This window comes from Eublepharis macularius, chromosome 1 (genome assembly GCF_028583425.1).
Source record: "Eublepharis macularius isolate TG4126 chromosome 1, MPM_Emac_v1.0, whole genome shotgun sequence".
NCBI classification, from domain to species: domain Eukaryota; kingdom Metazoa; phylum Chordata; class Lepidosauria; order Squamata; family Eublepharidae; genus Eublepharis; species Eublepharis macularius.
The window spans coordinates 13,465,982-13,485,896 of NC_072790.1; the positions used below are offsets into that span (position 1 = coordinate 13,465,982).

Consider the following 19,915-nt stretch of genomic DNA (forward strand, 5'->3'; position numbering starts at 1 on the left):
CGCCACCCTGCACCGCCCTGGCCGCCTGCCACACCTGGCCCGCAGCTGCTGCACCTGGCCAGGAGTGCGTGCTGGCGGCGGCAGCATGGGGCAGCTAAGTGGGCAGCCTCCCGTTCAGCTGCTGTGTGGGCCCAGGCACAGCTGGCGACCAGGATGGCCGGCTGTGCCTGGCCCGCAGAGCAACTGAACAGGAGGCCTGTGCGTGTGCCAGCCGACGTCCGTGCGCACGTGCGTGCAACAGCACCCTTAAGCTGCCTCAGGCGCCAGCAACGGTGGAGCCAGCCCTACCAGGGATCTTTACAATCTCAAAGTGATTCTTTTACAGGATAGCCTTTTTCAAATTCTTAAAAAGCATGAGCTTGAACAATGGAGGCAGCAGACCTCCATTTTATAGTGTGAGATTTCTGGAGGGTGCTGCTGAGGGCTCTTGCACCTGTCTGCTCTGGGAGCCCCTCCTCCATGGATTACTGGATTTCTGCTGCCTGCTTGGCCAACTGAGGAACTGCTTGGAGCCGCTTGCTTGCCTCAAAATCCGAGGCGAGGACATTCCCTGAAGTCTTGGTTTGAGATATGGCCGTCTCCACACGACTTACCTGCCTGTGGAACATCACGCGAAAGACCCGGAAGACAGCATCTTCTCGCATGAAATCGCGCCAAGAAGACGCGATTTCACACAAAACTCCCAGATAACCTCGTCTTCCTGGCGCGATTTCGCGCGAGAAAACGTTGTCTTCCAGGTCTTTCACGCGATGTTCCGCAGGCAGGTGGAAATGGCCATTGTATTGAAATATTTTAAACTTTTACAGTTTTCCTAGTTTGGGGGGGGGCAGGGGGGATTTGGTGGTGGATTCTGTATGTTGTGGGGAGGACTAACCTGGTTCTTCCTGGTTCTTTTTATACTTTATTTCTTTGGCCTTTTGGTCGGGGAAGTGCACTGGTTGTGAGTGGGGCTGCCAATACCCCTGCTCCAGACTCTGTTCCTCATGAATACTTACCTGGCCAGCAGAGAGAAAAGGTGTGGGGCATGGGAGGCAAGGAACCGCATGGGAAAGAGCACAGCAGGCATGCTGCCTAGCAACGGGCATGATCCTGCTCTTAACAGGCGCCAATTTTGATGCTCAATAGGCTGAACTGGCCCTGCGCAAATTGTGGGAGCAAGCCTGCTGCCAGCATGATGGTGTCACTTCCTGGAAGTGACATCATTGCATTGCAGCAGGGAGTGTGCATGCTTTCATATTCACAGGATTAAAACCAAAGGTAAATGCCAAGTCTCCCCACCCCCTTCTGTCAGAAGGACCTGGCAACCCTAGTGGAGAGCCAGTTCGGTGTAGTGATCAAGAGCGCGAGCCTTTAATCTGGGGAAACAGGTTTGATTCCCCACTCCTCCACCTGAAGCCAGCTGGGTGACTTTGGGTCAGTCACAACTCTCTCAGAGCTCTCTCAGCCTCACTCACTTCACAGGGTGTTTTGTTGTAGGGATAATAAAGTCAATCCTTGTAAACCGCTCTGAGTGAGTGTTAAGTTGTCCTGAATAAATCAAATGTTGTTGCTGTTGTTGTGATTATTATAGTTGTGAGTTAAGGACAATTTGTTACGGTGTTTTTTTTAAAAAATCTGTAATTCTTTCTATTGCCTGGGAGGGGGCCTTTTGATTTTATTTTTCTGCTTTTCGTGTAAGTTTGGTGCTGTTTACTTTTAAAGGTTATTTTGCGCTGCTTTTAAAAAATTTAAATCTGGGGAGGTCCAGATTTCTTGGGTGTTTTTCTTCTTGCCTGCTTGCTGGTGGTGTGCCTGGATTGTGCTGTTCTTGTAGTTTTATATTCAAAGGCTGGGGGGGGGGGCTTCAGGATATTTTGCTTGCTTGTTGTTCTGTTGGTCGCAGTTTAATATTTAAAGGTTGTTGTTACTCTTGGCAGGACATCAGGGGGTTTTTTTGCTCGTTGTTTTATCTGTCAGTTTAGTGGAGTTTTGGGGTGCTATGGTTGGTTGGTCGAGGTTCTATTGTTCTAGGAAAATTTTTTGCTAGTTTTAAATAACATTCAATTTAAGTGAGGTGGTAGGCCTTTTCAAAAAACTCGACAAATTAAGTTTCCCCCTAATGTGATTTGTGATAGACCATTAAGAAGAGGCTATGTGCTATTTAAAAAAATAAGTATGTAATAGTTGAACTGTAAAAAAAATAGGCTGCAGGGCTGACTTTGCTCTTGGCTTTGGTGCAGCCACCTCAGGGGGTTCAGAAAAACAGTGTTTGTAGTCTGACCTTTAGTCTTCTAGGTTTCAAGAAGGAAGTTGCTTGAATCTTGAAAAAGAATTAAGGTTTTTTTGCTAGTGTAGTTAGAAATAATAACATTAGTAAGTCCCAGGGCCGATTCCAGACGGCCAGCTCCATGCCAAAACGTCGCACGTCATCACGCGGAAAATGCGAAATATCGCGTTTTCTCAAGCGATTTTTGCACGACGTCGCGCAAAACTCGCGCAAGAAAATGCGATATTTCGCGTTTTCTGCGCGACGACACGCGACGTTTCGGCATGGAGACGGCCGTCTGGAATCGGCCCTGGTTAGAGTTGCCAGGCCCCTTCACCCTCCCAATGGGATCGGGGGCGGGGGGGCGGACCCAGTACTCACCTTCTTCTTAGTCTCTGCATACTCCTGGGGGCAGCACGATGATGACAGCTCGGAGAATGACGTTATCAGACAGGCCCCAGGAGCGCTCCTGCGCGTCACATGAGGTCAATTTGGACCCCAAATTGGACCCGTGCAAAGAGCGGGAGGGCTCCTGAGGCAGCGTGATGACATCATTTCCAGGAGTGAAGTCATCATGTCGTTCCGGGAACGCATCTGGGAGGCCTCTTCCCCCGTCTTTATCCCCTGCCGGCCAGTTGAGTAGTGGAGGGGCAGAGGGAGGGAGGGAGGGATCCCCCACCAGGGGACCCAGCAGCCCTAGGTTAGAGCCACAACTATTAGATAGCTTTTAGAGTAGGAGGTCAGACACTGATTTTTTTAAAAAAGTTTTGATTTTTGGCTAGCTGTTGTTTTACAAACCAAAAAAATTGGGGGTGTATAAAAAATTTGTGGTAGTAAGTATGATGCAGCTCAGCTAGGCCTACTTAGTGAAAGTAGTAATAGTCAGATGGGGGACAGAATGAGTAACAGTAAAGGAGTCCAGCAGGATCCTGGAGGAGGGACAAAGCAGAAGAGTAGCAGGGCAGAGGGGAGCGGTGAGTGGGAGGGCTGTGGCATTCCTCCCATCTGTGCAGAAGCCTGCCACACAGACACCTTCCACCACCCCAGCCTCTGCTTGGGTGATCCGAAGAAAAGACGTTGCAGGAATGGTGCCCGCAAAGGTGCGAGTAGGTGCTGGTACTATGCAGGGGCTTGTGGCTGGGGGTCCCCTCCTACAACTGTTGTGACTCAGCAATGGGAGGAGCAGCATGAGGTGTTTTTGGTGTGGACTTGGGGGATGTGAGTTATCTAGTTCTCATGCACACCCCAAAGACCCAGGGGATGCTGGAGAAACCGGAGGAGAAGATTGGCGATGACCCTTCAATGATTCCTTCAGAGTTGAGCAGCAGGCCTTCCAAGGAGAGGCAGGAGGTGGAGCAAGAAGAAGAGATGGAGGAAGTGCCCCCAAGGTGCCCTCACAGGAGGCGGCTTCTGGGGTGTCACAGCTGCCCTGGAGGTAAGTGCCCGTACCCCTCCACGGTCTGAAATTGCTTCCAGAGGACAGACAATCCCTCAAACAGACAGTGCCTCTTGTGTAGGGCCTGGATTAGTCGAGGAAAACTAATACCGACTCAGGAACCACTTGAAGAAGCACCATCAGGCAGTGCTTCTTTGGGTGGGAGGGAGGGAGGGAGAGGCTGGTGCTGTTGAGGAAGGGACACCAGCCAAGCATCACTGATGGAGATGCCTGGTAGGGTTAGCACTAGTATGTCAAAGGAGAAAGCAGGGAAGAGGCTCATTCGCATCACTCGTGAGATGATCACCCTAGACGCTCTTCCATAGCTAAGCATGCTGGGTTCCGCAGGCTGCTCCGAGACACTACATGGCTCCTGCCCACACCACCCTGAGGAGGACAGTGCTGCCCTCCCTTACAGGCCTGTCAGGGAAGGCACAGTTGCCCTGTGATAGTGGGAGATTTGTACACTTCACACCTGACCTCTGGACCTGCCCTCAGTCACAGCGTATGTACCTCTTCCTGACTGCACACTGCTGGCAACCCGAGGATGTTCGGGGGGGGGGGGAGACCATTTGCACGAGGTAGGTTGAGATGGGGGCTGCCAGGCCGACCACCATAATCTTTGGTCCACGCTGAGGTCCTTGACAAGGTGTGCTGCTCAGCAAACATCTCTGCTGCCATCTGGAAGCAATTAGTGGGTGGGTAGGCAGGGATGACACCAGGAGCTAAACAGTGACCAACAGCAGCACCAACCTCTGGGCAATGGCAGTGCAAGCGGCCTTCCGCACCTATCCTTGGCAGCCTGCAAGCTTTACCTCATGGTGAGAGACATGCTGGGTTTGGGTCCTGCAGAGGATCCCCACTGGATGCTGTGACTCACGAATTCTGGCATCTCGTGAGCCACTTCTTGTGCGGCACGAAGGCTACCCCCATCAGCTGTGCCCGAAGCAGGTCTGGCAAGCATGCGGCAGCACCACCTGATCAGCGTCCTTGATCCAAACGCTTCGGAGGAAGAAGGCTGCCCTTTTGGACTCATGCACAGGACATGGAGACTTCGTTCCAGGAGTGCCCATGTCAGTGGGGAGGTTGCTAGAGGGAACTGAGTCCCAACTGCAATGTCCTACCGAGCACAGAACGTACAAGCCGGTAACTGTGTGAGATCCACACACCAAAGGCAGCCTTGTCAAACCGACAGGCCAGCTTGAGAGACAAGGGCTGATTCCGCACACGTTGGATAATGCACGTCCAATCCTCTTCAGAGATCATTTGGAATTGAATTTTTCGTGTGCGAAACAAAAAATCCACTTCCAAACGATTGCTAAAGTGCATTGAAAGTGCATTATCCAACGTGTGCGGAATCAGCCAAGCTCTCTCAGCAGCTGGAGCATTTGCAAGCTGAGAGAGCTCTTACGTTGTACCCTACTGTCTCTCCTTTTTGGCAGTATTCTCCCATGGCCCCTCGTTGTCCCTGGAGATGGAGGACATCAGGGAAGCATACTAACTAACTGTGTGTGGGTGTCTGTTTGTGTCTGCCATTGCAAGATCTGGCAGGCTGTGCTATTGCCAGATTGGTTCTGCTGCTTTGATGTTGGTTCTGTTGTGTTACAACATGAGCCCTGGGTTCTGTCTGGCTTCCATGAGTGACACTGGTTCTGTTGGGCTTCCCCCCTAGCTTCAGTTGGTTCTGCTGGCATTCTCTGATTTGACATGGGCTCTGTTGGGCTTTGTCGGTAGTGTTGCATTGGGAGACTTTTGGCCAGTGGCTCCTTTTGTGTGTTTGGAAAAGGCTTCTCTGTGCCCTGCAGAATACCCAAGAATACAATGGAAAGTAGCTGGGGGTGCTTTGTTCAGGGGCCAATAGAATTGGGCCCCTCGACTCAACTGACTTGGAACTTGGGGGGGTCTGGAGTGGACAGGCAGGACTAGGTTCCTTGCCATTTTGGTATAGTTGGCTTGAAAAACTGCTCCTCCAATGCCCCAGAAAGATTTCCCCACAGGGAACCATGAAGTCAAATATGGTCGGATTCCTGAATAAAATCTGGACCCAAATAAGAAACTGGTAATTTTTGACCCGAACATCAGGAATATATACGGTATTCCGGATGCCAGAATACGAAGAATACCATTTTTTTAGTCCACACCCATAGCTATTATAACACTAACATAAATTCCACCTCTGTAAGAAAATATGATCAGACATCAATCCCAAACGTTAGAAGAGACCTTATCAACTCTCTCCTGGTGGCAGCTAGGAGTGCAATAGCAACCAAATGGAAAGACCAGTCTCCACCTACTACAGAACTTTGGTTTACAAAATTCTGGAACCATTTGATAATGGAAAAAGTAACTGACAACCTACATCAGTCAGAATATCAATCTTCGGGATCAAACTTCTGGGAAAAATGGATCCCATTTTATGAATACATAGAAGCAAGAGATCTGCAACCTCCCTCTTCACACCACTCATTATTGATGTATTAAAGTTGAAGCACCGTGTTAATATTTGTAAATGCAAATATTATATATATTTGTATTATATTGGTTTGTTGTTTGATTATTGTTACAGTTCTAAAATTGAATAAAAATTATTTATTCAAAAAAAAAAAGATGGCGTCAGGGAAAAGACATAGAGCACCCGAGGCTGCAGCCAGTAAGAGGAATCTGGAGGTGATTTCTGTTAGGTTTTTCTCACCTTCTGCCAGAAATAATGAGGCTCCTGGGGGGGGGGGACCCCTAGGAAATGCGTAGGAGGAAAGAACTGTTTTCATATTGATACTTCCAAAGCTAACCAAGAAACCAAGAGACACCACATCGATCTAGAAAGCACCAAAATCACTGAACAGTGTATGCCAAGACAAGAACATCTTAACTTACTTAAATAAGTAAGCACATATTTTAAAGTATGATGCAACTGTACAATACTTGCTGGGCACATCGCGAAACAGCAACTGCACTTACCTCCTAACTGGAATCTTGCTGTTGGTGTTAGTCAGAAACGCCAGTTTCATCCAGCTAAAATATAAGAGAAAATAATTATGTAAATGTATTCCACAGGAGGAAAACAGCTAGAAGGGCGGGGGGAGTCAGGAACAAACCTGTGTGGCTTTCCATACATCTACTGCAATGTATAAAATGAGACTTCATTTTATACATGTATAAAATGTATAAAATGAGATTTCATATGGAGCAAAATGAACGGGATGCCCTATAAAAATGACGAGTAAACGTTTGCAACTTTCTACTTAGAGCAGATCCAAATGTTTACAATTTTCAATTACCCTAAAAACGTCTCCATATTCCATGAGGGAACTGCGTGTTCAATGAGGGAGGAACTTTTAATACCTTCCCTCTCCCAGCCTAAGTTCCTGATGAGAACTCCGCCCATAACCCTGCCTATGGTCCCAGGGGAAGGACGGGTGGAAGGACTTAATTATATGAAAAGAGATGTTGCCTGAACTTTTCTGGTCAGGAAATACTCTGGAGCTTGGTTAGAAAGTTCCAGGACTGCACAGCTTCTTTGCCCCTAAGGCCCAAAATTTCTCTGCGCTTTGCCATGTGGGATACTTGGAAGACTGCACAGTTCCTTGCACCTTTAACAACCAGACTTGGAGCCTATTTCCTATTTATAGCCAGTGTCCAGGAACTGGAGTCCCCCCCTGCCCCCAAGCCAGACCAAGATCCCGGGGGAGAGCAACAAGCACGCCAAAATGAAGACATACTTCAACCACACTAGAAAGATTTCTAGTCTAGCCGCATCAACTTTCTTCAGAACTGATGACCAGATTCTAGTTTTCTTGAAGATCTAATTTGTTTAAAGTGTTCAAAACTTTGAAAATAGGCAGCCTCTTAACTAGGCTTCCCAGATGCCCACCCGTTTACCCGCCAAACACTGGTGATTGGTGGGAGGTTGTAAGTGAGCAGAGAGTATGCTCAGGGCAGGGCATAATGACATCACTTCCGGAAGTGATGTCATCAGGCTTCGTGCAGGACTACTCCCACGCATTTTGGGATCAATTTTGTCCCCCAAAGGACAAATGCGATGATGTCATTTCCAGAAGTGATGTTACTGCCTTGAGGCCAGGAGTGCACATGTGCTTTGTGCATATACCAAGATCATCCTGCCAGTGAGTACCAGGTCCCCCACCCCGCCAGCTGGGAGAGTATGGGCACCAAACAATCCTAATCTTCAGCGGGTTCAAATGAGAGAGAAGAAAAAGGAGCAATGGACCAAGGCGGCTAATAGAGGCGTTCCATTTGGTATATCACAACAGAAAATATACCCAAGGATTACCTTACCAGTATTTTTCAGGTATATTCAGGAATCTTGCGTATGCTGATAAATGCATTCCTGAATAATCCAGAAATATTTGGGTGATTGTTGGGGAATTATGGGGCAGCCATTTTACAGGTTGCTGGAGCTTTTTTCTCCTTCCTTTCTCTCTCCTTCACAGGTCTTCCAGGTAAACAGGTGAGAGAGCTGAGTGGTTGTTATTGCTTTGGGGGTGAAGCTTCTGTTTGCTTTGTGTGTTGCCTTTGTTGAGTTGTGTTCTGCTGTGCTCTGTGTTTTGTGCTGCACTGCACATTAACTTTAGAAGCTTACTGCTTGGGGAGAGAATTGTTGCTTGCTATTTTCCTTCTTTGCTGGTTTAACTTGCTTTCAGTGAGGACCTGATGTGTTCCTTGTTGGTTTAGCTTGTTATTGCTTGGGGTGGGGCGGGGGCGGTTGCAGGCTGCTGCTCTGTGTGTTGCTTGTTGATTTAGTGGAGTTTTAGGGTGTTCCTGTTGGTTAATTGTTCAGAAGGAAATTTCTTATTTTGTTTTAATCATCGTTAACAATAGGTGAGGTGGTAGATATTAAAAAAACAAAATAATTTTCAGCACAGGGCACACAGTTTCCCCCTAAATAGGCTTGTGGTAGACATAAGAAGAGGTGTTGTTTAAAAAATAAACAGGAGCAATAGTTGTTCTATTAAAAAAAATACTTGGTTGACCTTGAACTTGGCTTCATTGAAGCAGAAGGGGTGCAGAAAAAGTAGGGTTTTTGGAGGCTGACCTTTGGCTTCCTACTTTCCAGAAAGGGAGTTGCTTGATGGGGGCAGCGGGGGGAGTTAAGCTTCCCTGTTAGAGTAGTTAGAATCGGGGCTTTTTTTCAGGGGGAATGCGGGGGAATGGAGTTCCGGAACCTCTAGAAAATGGTCACATGGCTGGTGGCCCCGCCCCCTGATCTCCAGACAGAGGGGAGTTGAGATTGCCCTCCGTGCCGCTGGTGCGGCGCGGAGGGCAATCTCAACTCCCCTCTGTCTGGAGATCAGGGGGCGGGGCCACCAGCCATGTGACCATTTTCTCCGAGGGCAACCCACTGAGTTCCACCACCTCTTTTCCGAGAAAAAAAGCCCTGGTTAGAATTAATAGCATCATCTAAATAATGTTCTTAAAAAGAGATCACATTTTCATATCCAGGTTAGAGCCACAAAAGTCAACCAGCTTTTAGAGTAGGAAGTCAAACCCTGTTTTTAATTTTTTTTTTAAAAAAATGGTAGGTGTTGTTTGTTTTACAAACGCTCTCAAAAGTGAAGGGGGTTTGAAAAAACGTGTGGGCTACAGCTGGTCGGACAGGGAACAGAATGAGCGAAAGTAGAGGGGTGCAGAGGAACCATGGAGGGAAGGGGAGGCAGAAGAAGAGCACGGCCAAGTAGAGAGGGAGGGCTACAGGCTTTTTCCCAGCCTGTGCGGAGGCCACTTGCCCCACAGCCTCTGTCTCGGGTGCTCCACTGAAGAAGCCTTGCTTAAAGGCCCCCTTCACTGCGGCTGCAGCTGGAGCGCTGGCACTATACAGGGGTCTGCTGCTGACGTTGCTCGTCCTGCTGCTGCTGTGAGGTGTTTGGGGGGGAAATTTGGGGGGGAAGAGAGATTTCTGGCTCAAAGCTCATCCCAGGGACCCAGAAGGTCACGAAGATGCTTGAGGAACTGGAGGAGAAAACCGTCGGAGCCTCTTCCCTGGTTCCTTCAGAGTCCAGCTGCAGGCGTTCCAGAGAGAAGCAGGAGGTGGTGCGAGAGGAGGAGCCGCAGGTGTGCCCCAGGATGCTACCCCCTCAACCCCTTCCCTCCAGGGGTCTTGGGGGTGGCACAATAGTTCCCCCTTCTCCCACTCGATCCTCACAACCACCCTGTGAGGTAGCTTAGGCCGAGAGAGTGCGACTGGCCCAAGGTCACTCCCCAGAGCATTCTCTGCAGAGTGAGCAGGGAACTCCGTGCAGATGACACGAAATTGTTCAGGGTGGTGAAAGCCAGAGAGGATTGTGAGGCACTCCAAAGGGATCTGTCGAGGCTAGAAGAGTGGGCATCCATGTGGCAAATGAGGTTCAATGTAGCCAAGTGCAAAGTAATGCACATTGGAACCAAAAATCCAAAATATAAATACAAGTTGATGGGGTCTGAACTGGCGGAGACTGACCAAGAGAGAGATCTTGGAGTCATGATAGATAACTCACTAAAAACATCAGCACAGTGTGCGACTGCCATAAAAAAAGCTAATGCTATGCTAGGGGTTATTAGGAAAGGGATTGAAAACAAATCAGCCGGTATCATAATGCCTCTGTATAAATCGATGGTGAGGCCTCATTTGGAGTACTGTGTACAGTTCTGGTCGCCACACCTTAAAAAAGATATCATAGCACTGGAAAAAGTACAGAGAAGGGCAACTAAAATGATTAAAGGGTTGGAACACTTTCCCTATGAGGAAAGATTGAGGCGCTTGGGGCTCTTTAGCCTGGAGAAAAGACGACTGAGGGGAGACATGATAGAGGTTTACAAGATAATGCACGGGTTAGAGAAGGTCGAGAAAGATGTGTTTTTCTCCCTTTCTCACAATACAAGAACTCGTGGGCACTCTATGAAATTATTGAGCAGTCGGGTTAGAACAGATAGAAGAAAATACTACTTTACACAAAGGGTGATAAACACATGGAATTCGTTGCCACAGGAGGTGGTGGCAGCTACAAGCATTGCCAGCTTCAAGAGGGGACTGGACAAATATATGGAGCAGAGGTCCATCAGTGGCTATTAGCCACAGGAGATAGATGGTATTCTCTTTGTGGGGAGGTGGTGCTCTGTTGTCTTGGTGCTGGAAGGAAGGCAGTGGGAGGGCTTCTGGTGTCCTGGCCTCACTGACAGTCCTTTAGATGGCACCGGATTTCTAGCCACTGTGTGTGACAGAATGTTGGACTGGATGGGCCACTGGCCTGATCCAACATGGCTTTGCTTATGTTCTTATGTTCTTAACTGGAGCCAGCAGGCCTTCCAGCTCCTAGTCCAGCATTCTGAAACTACCGTGCCGTGTAGGCTGGTGCGCTAGTGAGGGCAACTTTCCAAACTAGTTAGAGGCTCATCCCCTAACTGACTTGTTTTTCCTCAGCTCTCTCTAAGTCAGGTTGTTGTTGTTTCTCTGAGAAAGCTCAGAATGTTGTACTGTATAAAAACATTATTAATATTATTCTCTCTACTTGGAAAAAGGTATGCCCATCGCCAGAGGCTTGTCCCCTTCTCCATACTGTGCCTCTGGAGGGTGCAGTTATTTGCCCGTCAGAGTGATGGGTCTCCTTTCGGTAAGAACATTTGTGCTTAACTGGGGAATTGTTCTCCCTCCTACCAGGGAAAGTTTAGCCAAGGCCAAGAGCTACAACAGAATCACTCAACAGATTATTCATCTACCCATGAACTCTCTCCATGAGAGTATGTTTGACTTTGAGAACTCTTTTATTTGTGGGGGAAAATATGAACAATAAATTAACACCACATTTCTCATGGATGTTTGCATCTGAGGGGAATGTCTCCTGCAAACTTCCCAGATATTATCTCTTTCTGGACCAAGTAAGGAAAGGAATTCTTTTTTTGAAATCATATGTAGCCAGGAACGAAAATATGTGGCCAGAAACAAAGGAAGAAAAGACTTACTGTTTCTTGAGACAGGTCATTGGACAGACATTGTTAGCTCTAAAGTTACGGATGATTGCTCGGAGTCCATCGACCCATTGCTGGAAGACAAGAGATTAAATGGTCAGCTCTGGGAAATGCCAAAAACAACAACAGGAGCAGTTTCTAACTAAAGCAAGCTGCCTCTCCATGGAGCTTTATAAAGGCCAATAATAATTATCACATAGCTCTTGGAAGCTTTCTTTATTTTATTTATTTGGATATTTATACCCTACTTTTATCCCTTACAGGGACACAAACAGCTTAAGCGGTTCCTCCATTTTATCCTTACAACAACCCTGTGAGGCAGGTTTGACTGAGAGCACGTGACTAGCTCAAGATAACCCAGCAAGCTTCCATGTCAGAGTAGGGATTCGAACCCATATCCTAGTCCAATACTCGAACCATTACACCATGCTGGCTCACACGTGGATTATCTTGTAGCCCTGATGATCATCCCACAAGACAGGCCAGTATTATTCTACCTATTAGCTCCCTGCTCTGCCATGGAAGCTAATTAGGTGATTTCGGGCCCGTCACAATCTCTCAGCCTTACTTTCCTCCTAGATAGTTGTTGTGAGGAAAAAGTGGAGCCGGGGAAAAGAATGTGATAAGCCACTTTGGGACCTTATTAGGAAGAAAAAAGGGATATAAATAATACAAACATAAAAATAAGTATTTCAGATGGGGACAAACACCGGGATTACTGCTTGCCTAATGGAGCCTCCACAACAGAATTCAAATTTGATTTGTAAACTTTCTTCATTTATTCTCCTCCTTTCTCCTTCAATTCAATGACCTGTTCTCTCCTCTCACTAGAAGCCACATAACGCTGCTTTCATTTGGTTACCACCGTTTTTTGCTCTCTTCGCATCACTGAAAACCTGAGTATTGAAAGCCTGATATTTATTTTCTGCCTCCGACATCAGGAGAGCTCTTCCAAGATGCACGCACACACAGGTCCTTAGATGCTTACCTAGCCAGCTACAGAAAATACTACTTCTTTAGTAATAACAACCAAGTGTGAGAACTTAATGAGTCCCTTTATTAATTACAGCATAGCCTCTGGCAACCGTACAAGAAGCCCCAGAATTGAGTAGTCGAGGATGCAAAGCTACGTACAGCCACTTAGAAACAAGCCTCCGTCAAACTTGACAGCACTTTTACTTCAAAGGAAAGAAGCACAGGATGTGTGCATAGATCTTATTTTACAGGGAGGCCACCAGGTGTCAGTAGAAGTACAGCCTCACAACAAAGGAGGTATAATAAAGCCTGCGGGGAAACCAAGCCAACAAACAAAATGCCGCAACCACTCGAGTAAGTTTGGTTTTGAATCAGTTACATAACATTGCTGATTCTAATAACGGATGGATTTTTTTTTAAAAAAAATATACCACAGAAAAGCCACAGAGATGAGGGACTCGGGTCAGGGAACCCGATGCCATTTATCTGCCATTGCAGTGTGTTTTATTTTTATTTTTAACTAAAGTTGCCATAAGCAGCAATAAGATCAGGCCCATCATTTGGTATACCACTTATAGCAAGAAGTAATTCCCCAAATATCGTTCTTGAATTTGACACTAACATTGGTATCAGCCCGAGGCAAAGAGTGGAGGCTTTCTACAGGAAAATCTATGCAGGCTTAAATTTTTACACGACCAAACATCACAGTCACGTTACTCCTTTCTCCACAATGAGATCTAATTTCCACCTCAGCAAAATTTACATGAAAGGGCCCACAAAAAGACCTGGGCCACTTTCACACGACTAACCTGCTTCCGTGATGTTGCGAAACGTCGTGCAAAAAACATGGAAGATAGTGTCTTCTTGCGAGAGTTTTGTGCGATGTCGCACAAAACTCTTGCAAGAAGACGCTATCTTCTGTGTTTTTTGCACAACGTTTCGCAACATCACGGAAGCAGGTTAGTAGTGTGAAAATGGCCCTGCTCTCTTCCACCACCTCAATCTGTTCCTCCTGTCCTGGTGCCCCTCCAGAATCTCATTACAACGGGATCCGATCAAACAATACCGTGAGTGTCTTCACACAATAAGGGTGAAATCTCATTAGTTGTGCTTCTTTCCCTCTACAAAAGCCACCAATAACATCGCTCAGGAAAGAGATTACCAATGAAATCAATTATCGCATCAAAGATCTAGACATACAAAATACCGAAAAGGAGCTGGGGCCAAGGTGAGAAGCCAGCTAGCCAAGCGCCGGCCGACTGTCCCAGCTTTTGAAATGATGGTGAAATGAAGGACAACCGATTTTGTCGGTATACGACAAGTGATGGGGCAAGGTGGAAACAATGCACAAAGACTCCATCAGGATTTGAAGCAATAAGCAAGGATAGCAACGAGATGGTGTGTTAACATTTCACGTTGGATGCCAACGCAGCCACAGTTAGCCCTACACAAACGTGCATCCGAAGAAAGGAGCTTTGGCTCGAAGGCTGGTACCCTGGAAATCTTGTTGATCTCTGAAGTGCCACTGGACTCAAATCCCCCTGTTTTACGGCAGACCAACATGGCTAGCGACCTGAAAGCCCTCCACAAAGCTGACTTTGATCAGACTTATTGCGCAAGATGTTTTAACACAATACCCTAAACACCTGCCTTGGATATAGACCTCATGTTCTTTTACCAATCACTTAGGGAAAACTGACATGACTTGCTCTCATTTTCTCCATTACAGCTTAACTATTGGGGCAGAGTTAAAGAGCTGCCAAGTTTTCAAATCAAGGTTATAATTAAACTTGAATCCTTGAATTATGCAACTCCTTGGTTTCAAGCTTTTTAAAACAAATGTATCAGCTTGAGTTCCTTAAAATGTCAGGTCTAATTGTCTTATGGGGTGGGGTGGAGGGTTAACCAAGAGATCAAATCAGGTGTTAAACGAAGAGACATATAGAAAACTGCAGTGCAATGTAACTTCTCATTTACTGTTCACTTCAAAACCTAATGTAACATCAAAGTGAGAGGTATATAGTTTTAACTAGTACATACCAACCTAACAAAAAGTTGCTTCAACATACAGCTAGGTCATCATTACACTTAAAATACACCACCACAGAGCCACAATCGCCATTTTTAGTTTCAAGAGAAGATGAGACAAGGGAAAGGGAGACAGGCGGGGAAAAGAAAGGTACATCCAGAAATCAAGCAGGTCTCATGTTACAAGCTAAGATTGTTTGCAAAAATCTGAGATGAAAGGTGAGCCCCATTACTTCGAATTAAAGCAGAGGCCGTGGCTCAAAGGCTGAGCATCTGCACAGCGTGCAGAAGGTCCCAGGTTCAGTCCCCGACAGCTCCAGCTGAAAGGACCAGGCAGGAGGTGATGTGAAAGACCTCCGCCCGAGACCCTGGAAGGCCACTGCCCGTAGGAGGAGACTTTAATGGACTGATGGTCTGGTTCAGTTCAAGGCAGCTTCACGTGCTCATGTGTGACTGAAAAGATCACAAACCATTATTTACAGTCTGGGACTGGGACTATTGTTGTGGCGAAACCATTTCAAGCAGTGAGAAGTTCGAGTGGCCTTTGGATAAGAGATGGTACAACAGACTGACCAGGCATGATCATAGTTGCTTTATTTACAAACGCATAAGCAGAGCATTGTGGACACAAATAGGCACTCAGCAGGTCCCTGGAGAGCAACTTGTGCAGCTTCCAGCTAGAAACGCTCAGCCCCTCCTTTTCTTTTCCCACACGGCTGCTTTTCCCACACATCTTTGTGAAAGACTCTAATCTCCAACCCTGCAGGTGGACTGTCCATTCAGAAAACACCCAAGACCATCATGATAGTTTTGTTGCATTTCTAAATTCCCGCAGGCAGCAATTTAAACCCAAGAAGACTCAACACAATAGATAGGTTCAGCCGGTTTTGTTTTCAACCATGGTTAGTAGGAGTCAAGATGCTGGCAGTATCTGCCATACCCATACCGGGGGGTGGGGGGGCTGGAGGTTATGGTGTTATGATTGTCTGTTGCAGCTGTGCTTCTTCACTCTCCCAGGATGTGAATTCCTCCTGGGATTATCTCTCTTAGACTATGCTTGCTCCTACCCAATGGGAAAAGAGCCCACGTAACCTTGAACCCTGTGTCCTCCCCTTGGCACTCTGGGTGTGTGTGTGTGGGGGGGGGGAATGTTAGCCTGTAAATGATGTATGTTCTTGATATTTGGTTGTGCCTCATTCCAGATAATGAACCCAGTAAGATCACGAACTAGCAACTTCTCAATAAAGCTCTTACAAACAAACAGTGGATTCTTTTGAGGGTTACTTGGTAGATCCTTACAGTAGGTGAAACTTGCCTGGTCAAACAGTTTTTGACCTCCTGGCTCTGTCAGCTGGAGAGTGAAGTGCCAAGGGTCAGTACTAGGGGTGTGCATGGTTTTCCGCTTAGGGTTTCCTACTTGGGGTTTACCTGAAGCGGGAAAACAATCTGGAATAACCCGAATCCTGAAGTGGCTAACTGCTTTGAGATTCGGGTATTTAAGCCGCTTCATTATGCTCTGTAAAGATTCGGACTGGAGCATACTGAAGTGAAAAAAAATCGGTGGAAGTTTGCCCCCTTGCTCCAGCTGACTAGCAGGCTCTGCTAGTCAGCTGGAACAAGGGAGGGGTTAAAGTTTAAAGCACCCCCTGCACTGCTTGCAAGCGGCGCAGAGGGGCACTTTAAACCCCCCACCAGTCAGCTAGAGCAAGGGAGGGGGGCTTAGGCATGTGCACACCCACCCTGTATCATGCAGGCAGTGCAGGCTGCAAGGCCAGCTGGCTGTGGCAGCAAGCACAGCTTGGCTGGGACCACATGTGCCCACTTCTCAGCTCTCCTAGATGGCGCCAGGAAGGAATCCGGCCAGGGCCACAGGCGCTGGGTCTGCCACGCGCCTGCGGCCCTTGTGGGCAGGAGGTGGCAGGCTGCGGATCAGTTGGCCATGCACACCCAGTGAGGCAATTGGCCCGGCTGGGTGCTGTGGCTCAGCAGGGCTGCAATGTGTCTGCCCCGCAGCCTTTCCAGTGATGCGAGGAGAGGGAGGCCAGCCACATCACGGCTCTCCCGACTGGTTGCCGGGGCACAAACCCTGGCCTGGCTGGGGCCTGCACGCACCTGCCCTTTGGTGCTCCTGGGCTGTGCTGGGAGTGAAACTGGCCAGGCGCCTCAGCGATGGGCTGGAGTACAGCCAGGGTCAGGCACGTGGGCTCTGCAGAGCTCCTGAATAGCGACAGGAGGGAAGCGGGCAACACGCTGGAGCGGTGAACCATGGCTCGGCTGGGCATGCCCACTCCATGGTATTGTGGGCAGCACAGAAAGGGGGGCTGACTGGGCACCCTCCTAGGCAGCAGGGGGGAAAAGAGGCCAGTGCAGCTCATTTGGTCAGTGTACACCTGGTGGGGCCCAGAAGGGCTGAGCTCTGGACTGCAGCACAAGTGGGGCTGCCGGTGCGCCCGCTCCACTCCCCCACAGAGCTTTAAACCCCCTTGCTCCAGCTGATTTGCGGAGCCCACCAGTCAACTGGAGCAACCTTAAAGTGCCCTCACGCCGCTTGCAAGCAGTGTGGGGGCACTTTAAACTCCCCACCCTTGCTCCAGCTGACTGGTGGAGCCCACCAGACAGCTGGAGCAAGGGTGTGGGGGTTTAATACCTCAAAGCTTTCCGAAGCAATCCAAATCGCTTAGGCAAGCTTTGATTTGGGATCCCGAATCTTTACAAATCGGATCCAATTTGGATATTTATCCTGAATCGGAAAATCCAAATTGCACACTCAGCTGCTGTAGTCATCTTCTAAGGCCCTGCTGAAGGCAGTCTTGGCTTCTGAGGACTGCCAGCGGCAACCTGAAAGAGGGTATTTTTGGTCGTGGCCTCAGAACTATGGAATCCCCTCCCCAACAATATTCAACTTTCTCTTCTCACACCCTTCCACCGGCGGTATTTCTTCTACCATTCCCTCAATAATTTCTCCTCCCAGACTGATGTTTTCAACTGGTATCTTGGTTTATATGTGCATTTGTGCACTGAACATGTTTTAAGGTATATGGTTCTGTTTTTAACTGTTAGCCTCCCTGGTGGTCCCAACTGGGGTGAAAGGCGGGATATAAATATTTTAAATACACAGGTATGACACATGAAACCATAGTTAAGACTAACTGTAGATAATAAACAGGCTTCAAATAATGGGTTTCAGATCCATTGTTTGTGGAATGGCTGATGGTTGGATGTTTACACTGGCCACAGTTCATCTAATTAAGCCACAAAGCAAAGCAAGGGACAGAAACATCTTGATTTATTTTAATGGAATGTGTTTAAATGTTGCCACCCACTTAAAGTGCCCATCCAAACATGAGGGCCCCAAAGAAGATGACTAATGCCTCAATCTCCTCACTCTAGTAGTACTTGCACTTATGATCTGATTACCATTTAAATAACCGTCCTCCACATCTAATGAGAATCTAATTCCTTCTGGAATTTAAAAGAAACCCAAACAACAGAAGAAAAAGCAGTCTATTTCATAACCACCAACACTTCCTCAGCACACAGTATATTAACCAAACCATAGCAAAAGTATACTCCTATCAATGAGTATGGAACTATTCCCATTAAATGTTCATAGCTGTTTTGCAAGTATGTTTTGAGTTGAAGATGCAATTAAATGCTTCTGGCTATTAAGCTAAACTTGTGTTTCCCCTGATGAACTATTTGCACTTAGGTCGTGTTCCCTAAAGTACCATCTTCTTGAGAACATTATCTTTCTCCATATAAAATGATATGTATACGTACTCTAATGCCCATAAGCAAACTGAAATTGAGCTGGCAGTCAGCCTACGAGTATTTGGAAACAGTGGAGCATGTGTGTGCAACTGCCCTTTACGTCTCACACTGGTTCCTTTGGGGAGCAGCCAGACATGACTTGAAAAGCGTTCTGTCTGTCTAGTTTACCCTAAGTTGTTACCAATGAATGTGAATGAGAGCAACACACCATCTGCCACAAGCAATGTTGTTGCTGTATCATAGATCTCTTTTTCTGTCATAAGCCACAAATGATTGCACAGGATTCCATATGCCTAAACAGTATCATTTTCATGACAGATATAGGATGTAAAGTAAAACAAAACCATGCTATACAAAGCAGAAAGCAGACAGAGGAGGACCCATAGTGCAGTGGCAGAACGGTTGCTGGTCACGTCCAAGGACACAGGTTCATTTCTCAGCACTTTCACCAACAAGATCTCCAGCAGCAGGCTCGGAGAAACCTTTTTCTGCCAGAGACTTTGAAGACCCATAGCCAGTTACTGCAGAGAGCACTGAAGTAAAGAGAAGAGTGGACTGCCTCGGTTTAGGACAACTTCAAACACTCCTATCCCCTTAATCCACAAGACCGTAATATTATGCATTTTGAGACTGATTTTTTTTTTTTGCACTTTGTGAAATGTCAGATGATTTATTTTCCCATTCTGGCTCCATGGTGTGCAATGGATAAATACAGCAACCCATTAGAGTATTATTCTTTCAACTTTTTTTTTATTTAGACCAAAGCAGAGTTCTACTTCTAACAGTCATCCAGCAGTCCTACTCTGAAGAGTTACAGATAACATCTCTCACTGTAATTTAATTTTATCACACATCTACACACTTCCTAAACTGCCACTCAATCACCTTCCCACGGGGTGGAGGAACACACTCAGGCACTCCAGAAGCCCCGCACTGACTTATTTGTTTAACTACTTTACTTGCTTGTTTATTGTTCGGTTTGGTTTCCTTAAACTGTGCTGTCCTACTTCCAGCAGATCTGCATTCAGTAATATTCCACCGACTATTTGTTACTCTCCTGTAGAGCATAAGGGATTTATATAAAGGAACGCGGCCATGAACGCCCAAGCGCTTAACTGTGCAATACCTTAGCTTCTTCTGTGCTTTCTGCTACCATGTATGTGAAGCTGATGTTCACCAGATCTGTGCCACTACAGACACACACGATACGCCCTTCCAGCTCATTTTCTGCTTTGCCAACAGCTTCAAGAGCAGCTAATATTTTGGGGTCCTGTTAAACACAATACGCACCTTGTCAGACATTCGAAACTAAAGCAGAAAAGAACGCCCCATCTTTTCATACAATTAAACTGCGAGCTTCTTCACCTATGCTTAATATTTTCTTAAGTACATCAAGTGCACAAATCAGAACATCTGCCCTTCGGGACCACTCACTGATCAAGAGAGCTGACCCAGGAAAGCAGAGCTTGGTATTTTAAATGCAGTCAATGATTCTGTACAAG

The 19,915-nt window shown here is 47.0% G+C and overlaps 1 protein-coding gene across 2 annotated transcripts in view; it reads right to left on the reverse strand.

Annotated features, from left to right (window-relative positions):
• Positions 1 to 19,915, reverse strand: part of PLCB4 (phospholipase C beta 4) — a 263,529-nt gene that overhangs the window by 100,064 nt on the left and 143,550 nt on the right. For both annotated transcript variants that reach the window (XM_054975769.1, XM_054975775.1), the window contains 3 exons: positions 19,540 to 19,683; positions 11,634 to 11,713; positions 6,639 to 6,692 (listed from right to left, as the gene is read on the reverse strand). In XM_054975769.1, coding sequence (XP_054831744.1) covers positions 6,639 to 6,692; positions 11,634 to 11,713; positions 19,540 to 19,683 — 278 coding nt within the window. The remainder of the gene's footprint in view (positions 1 to 6,638; positions 6,693 to 11,633; positions 11,714 to 19,539; positions 19,684 to 19,915) is intronic.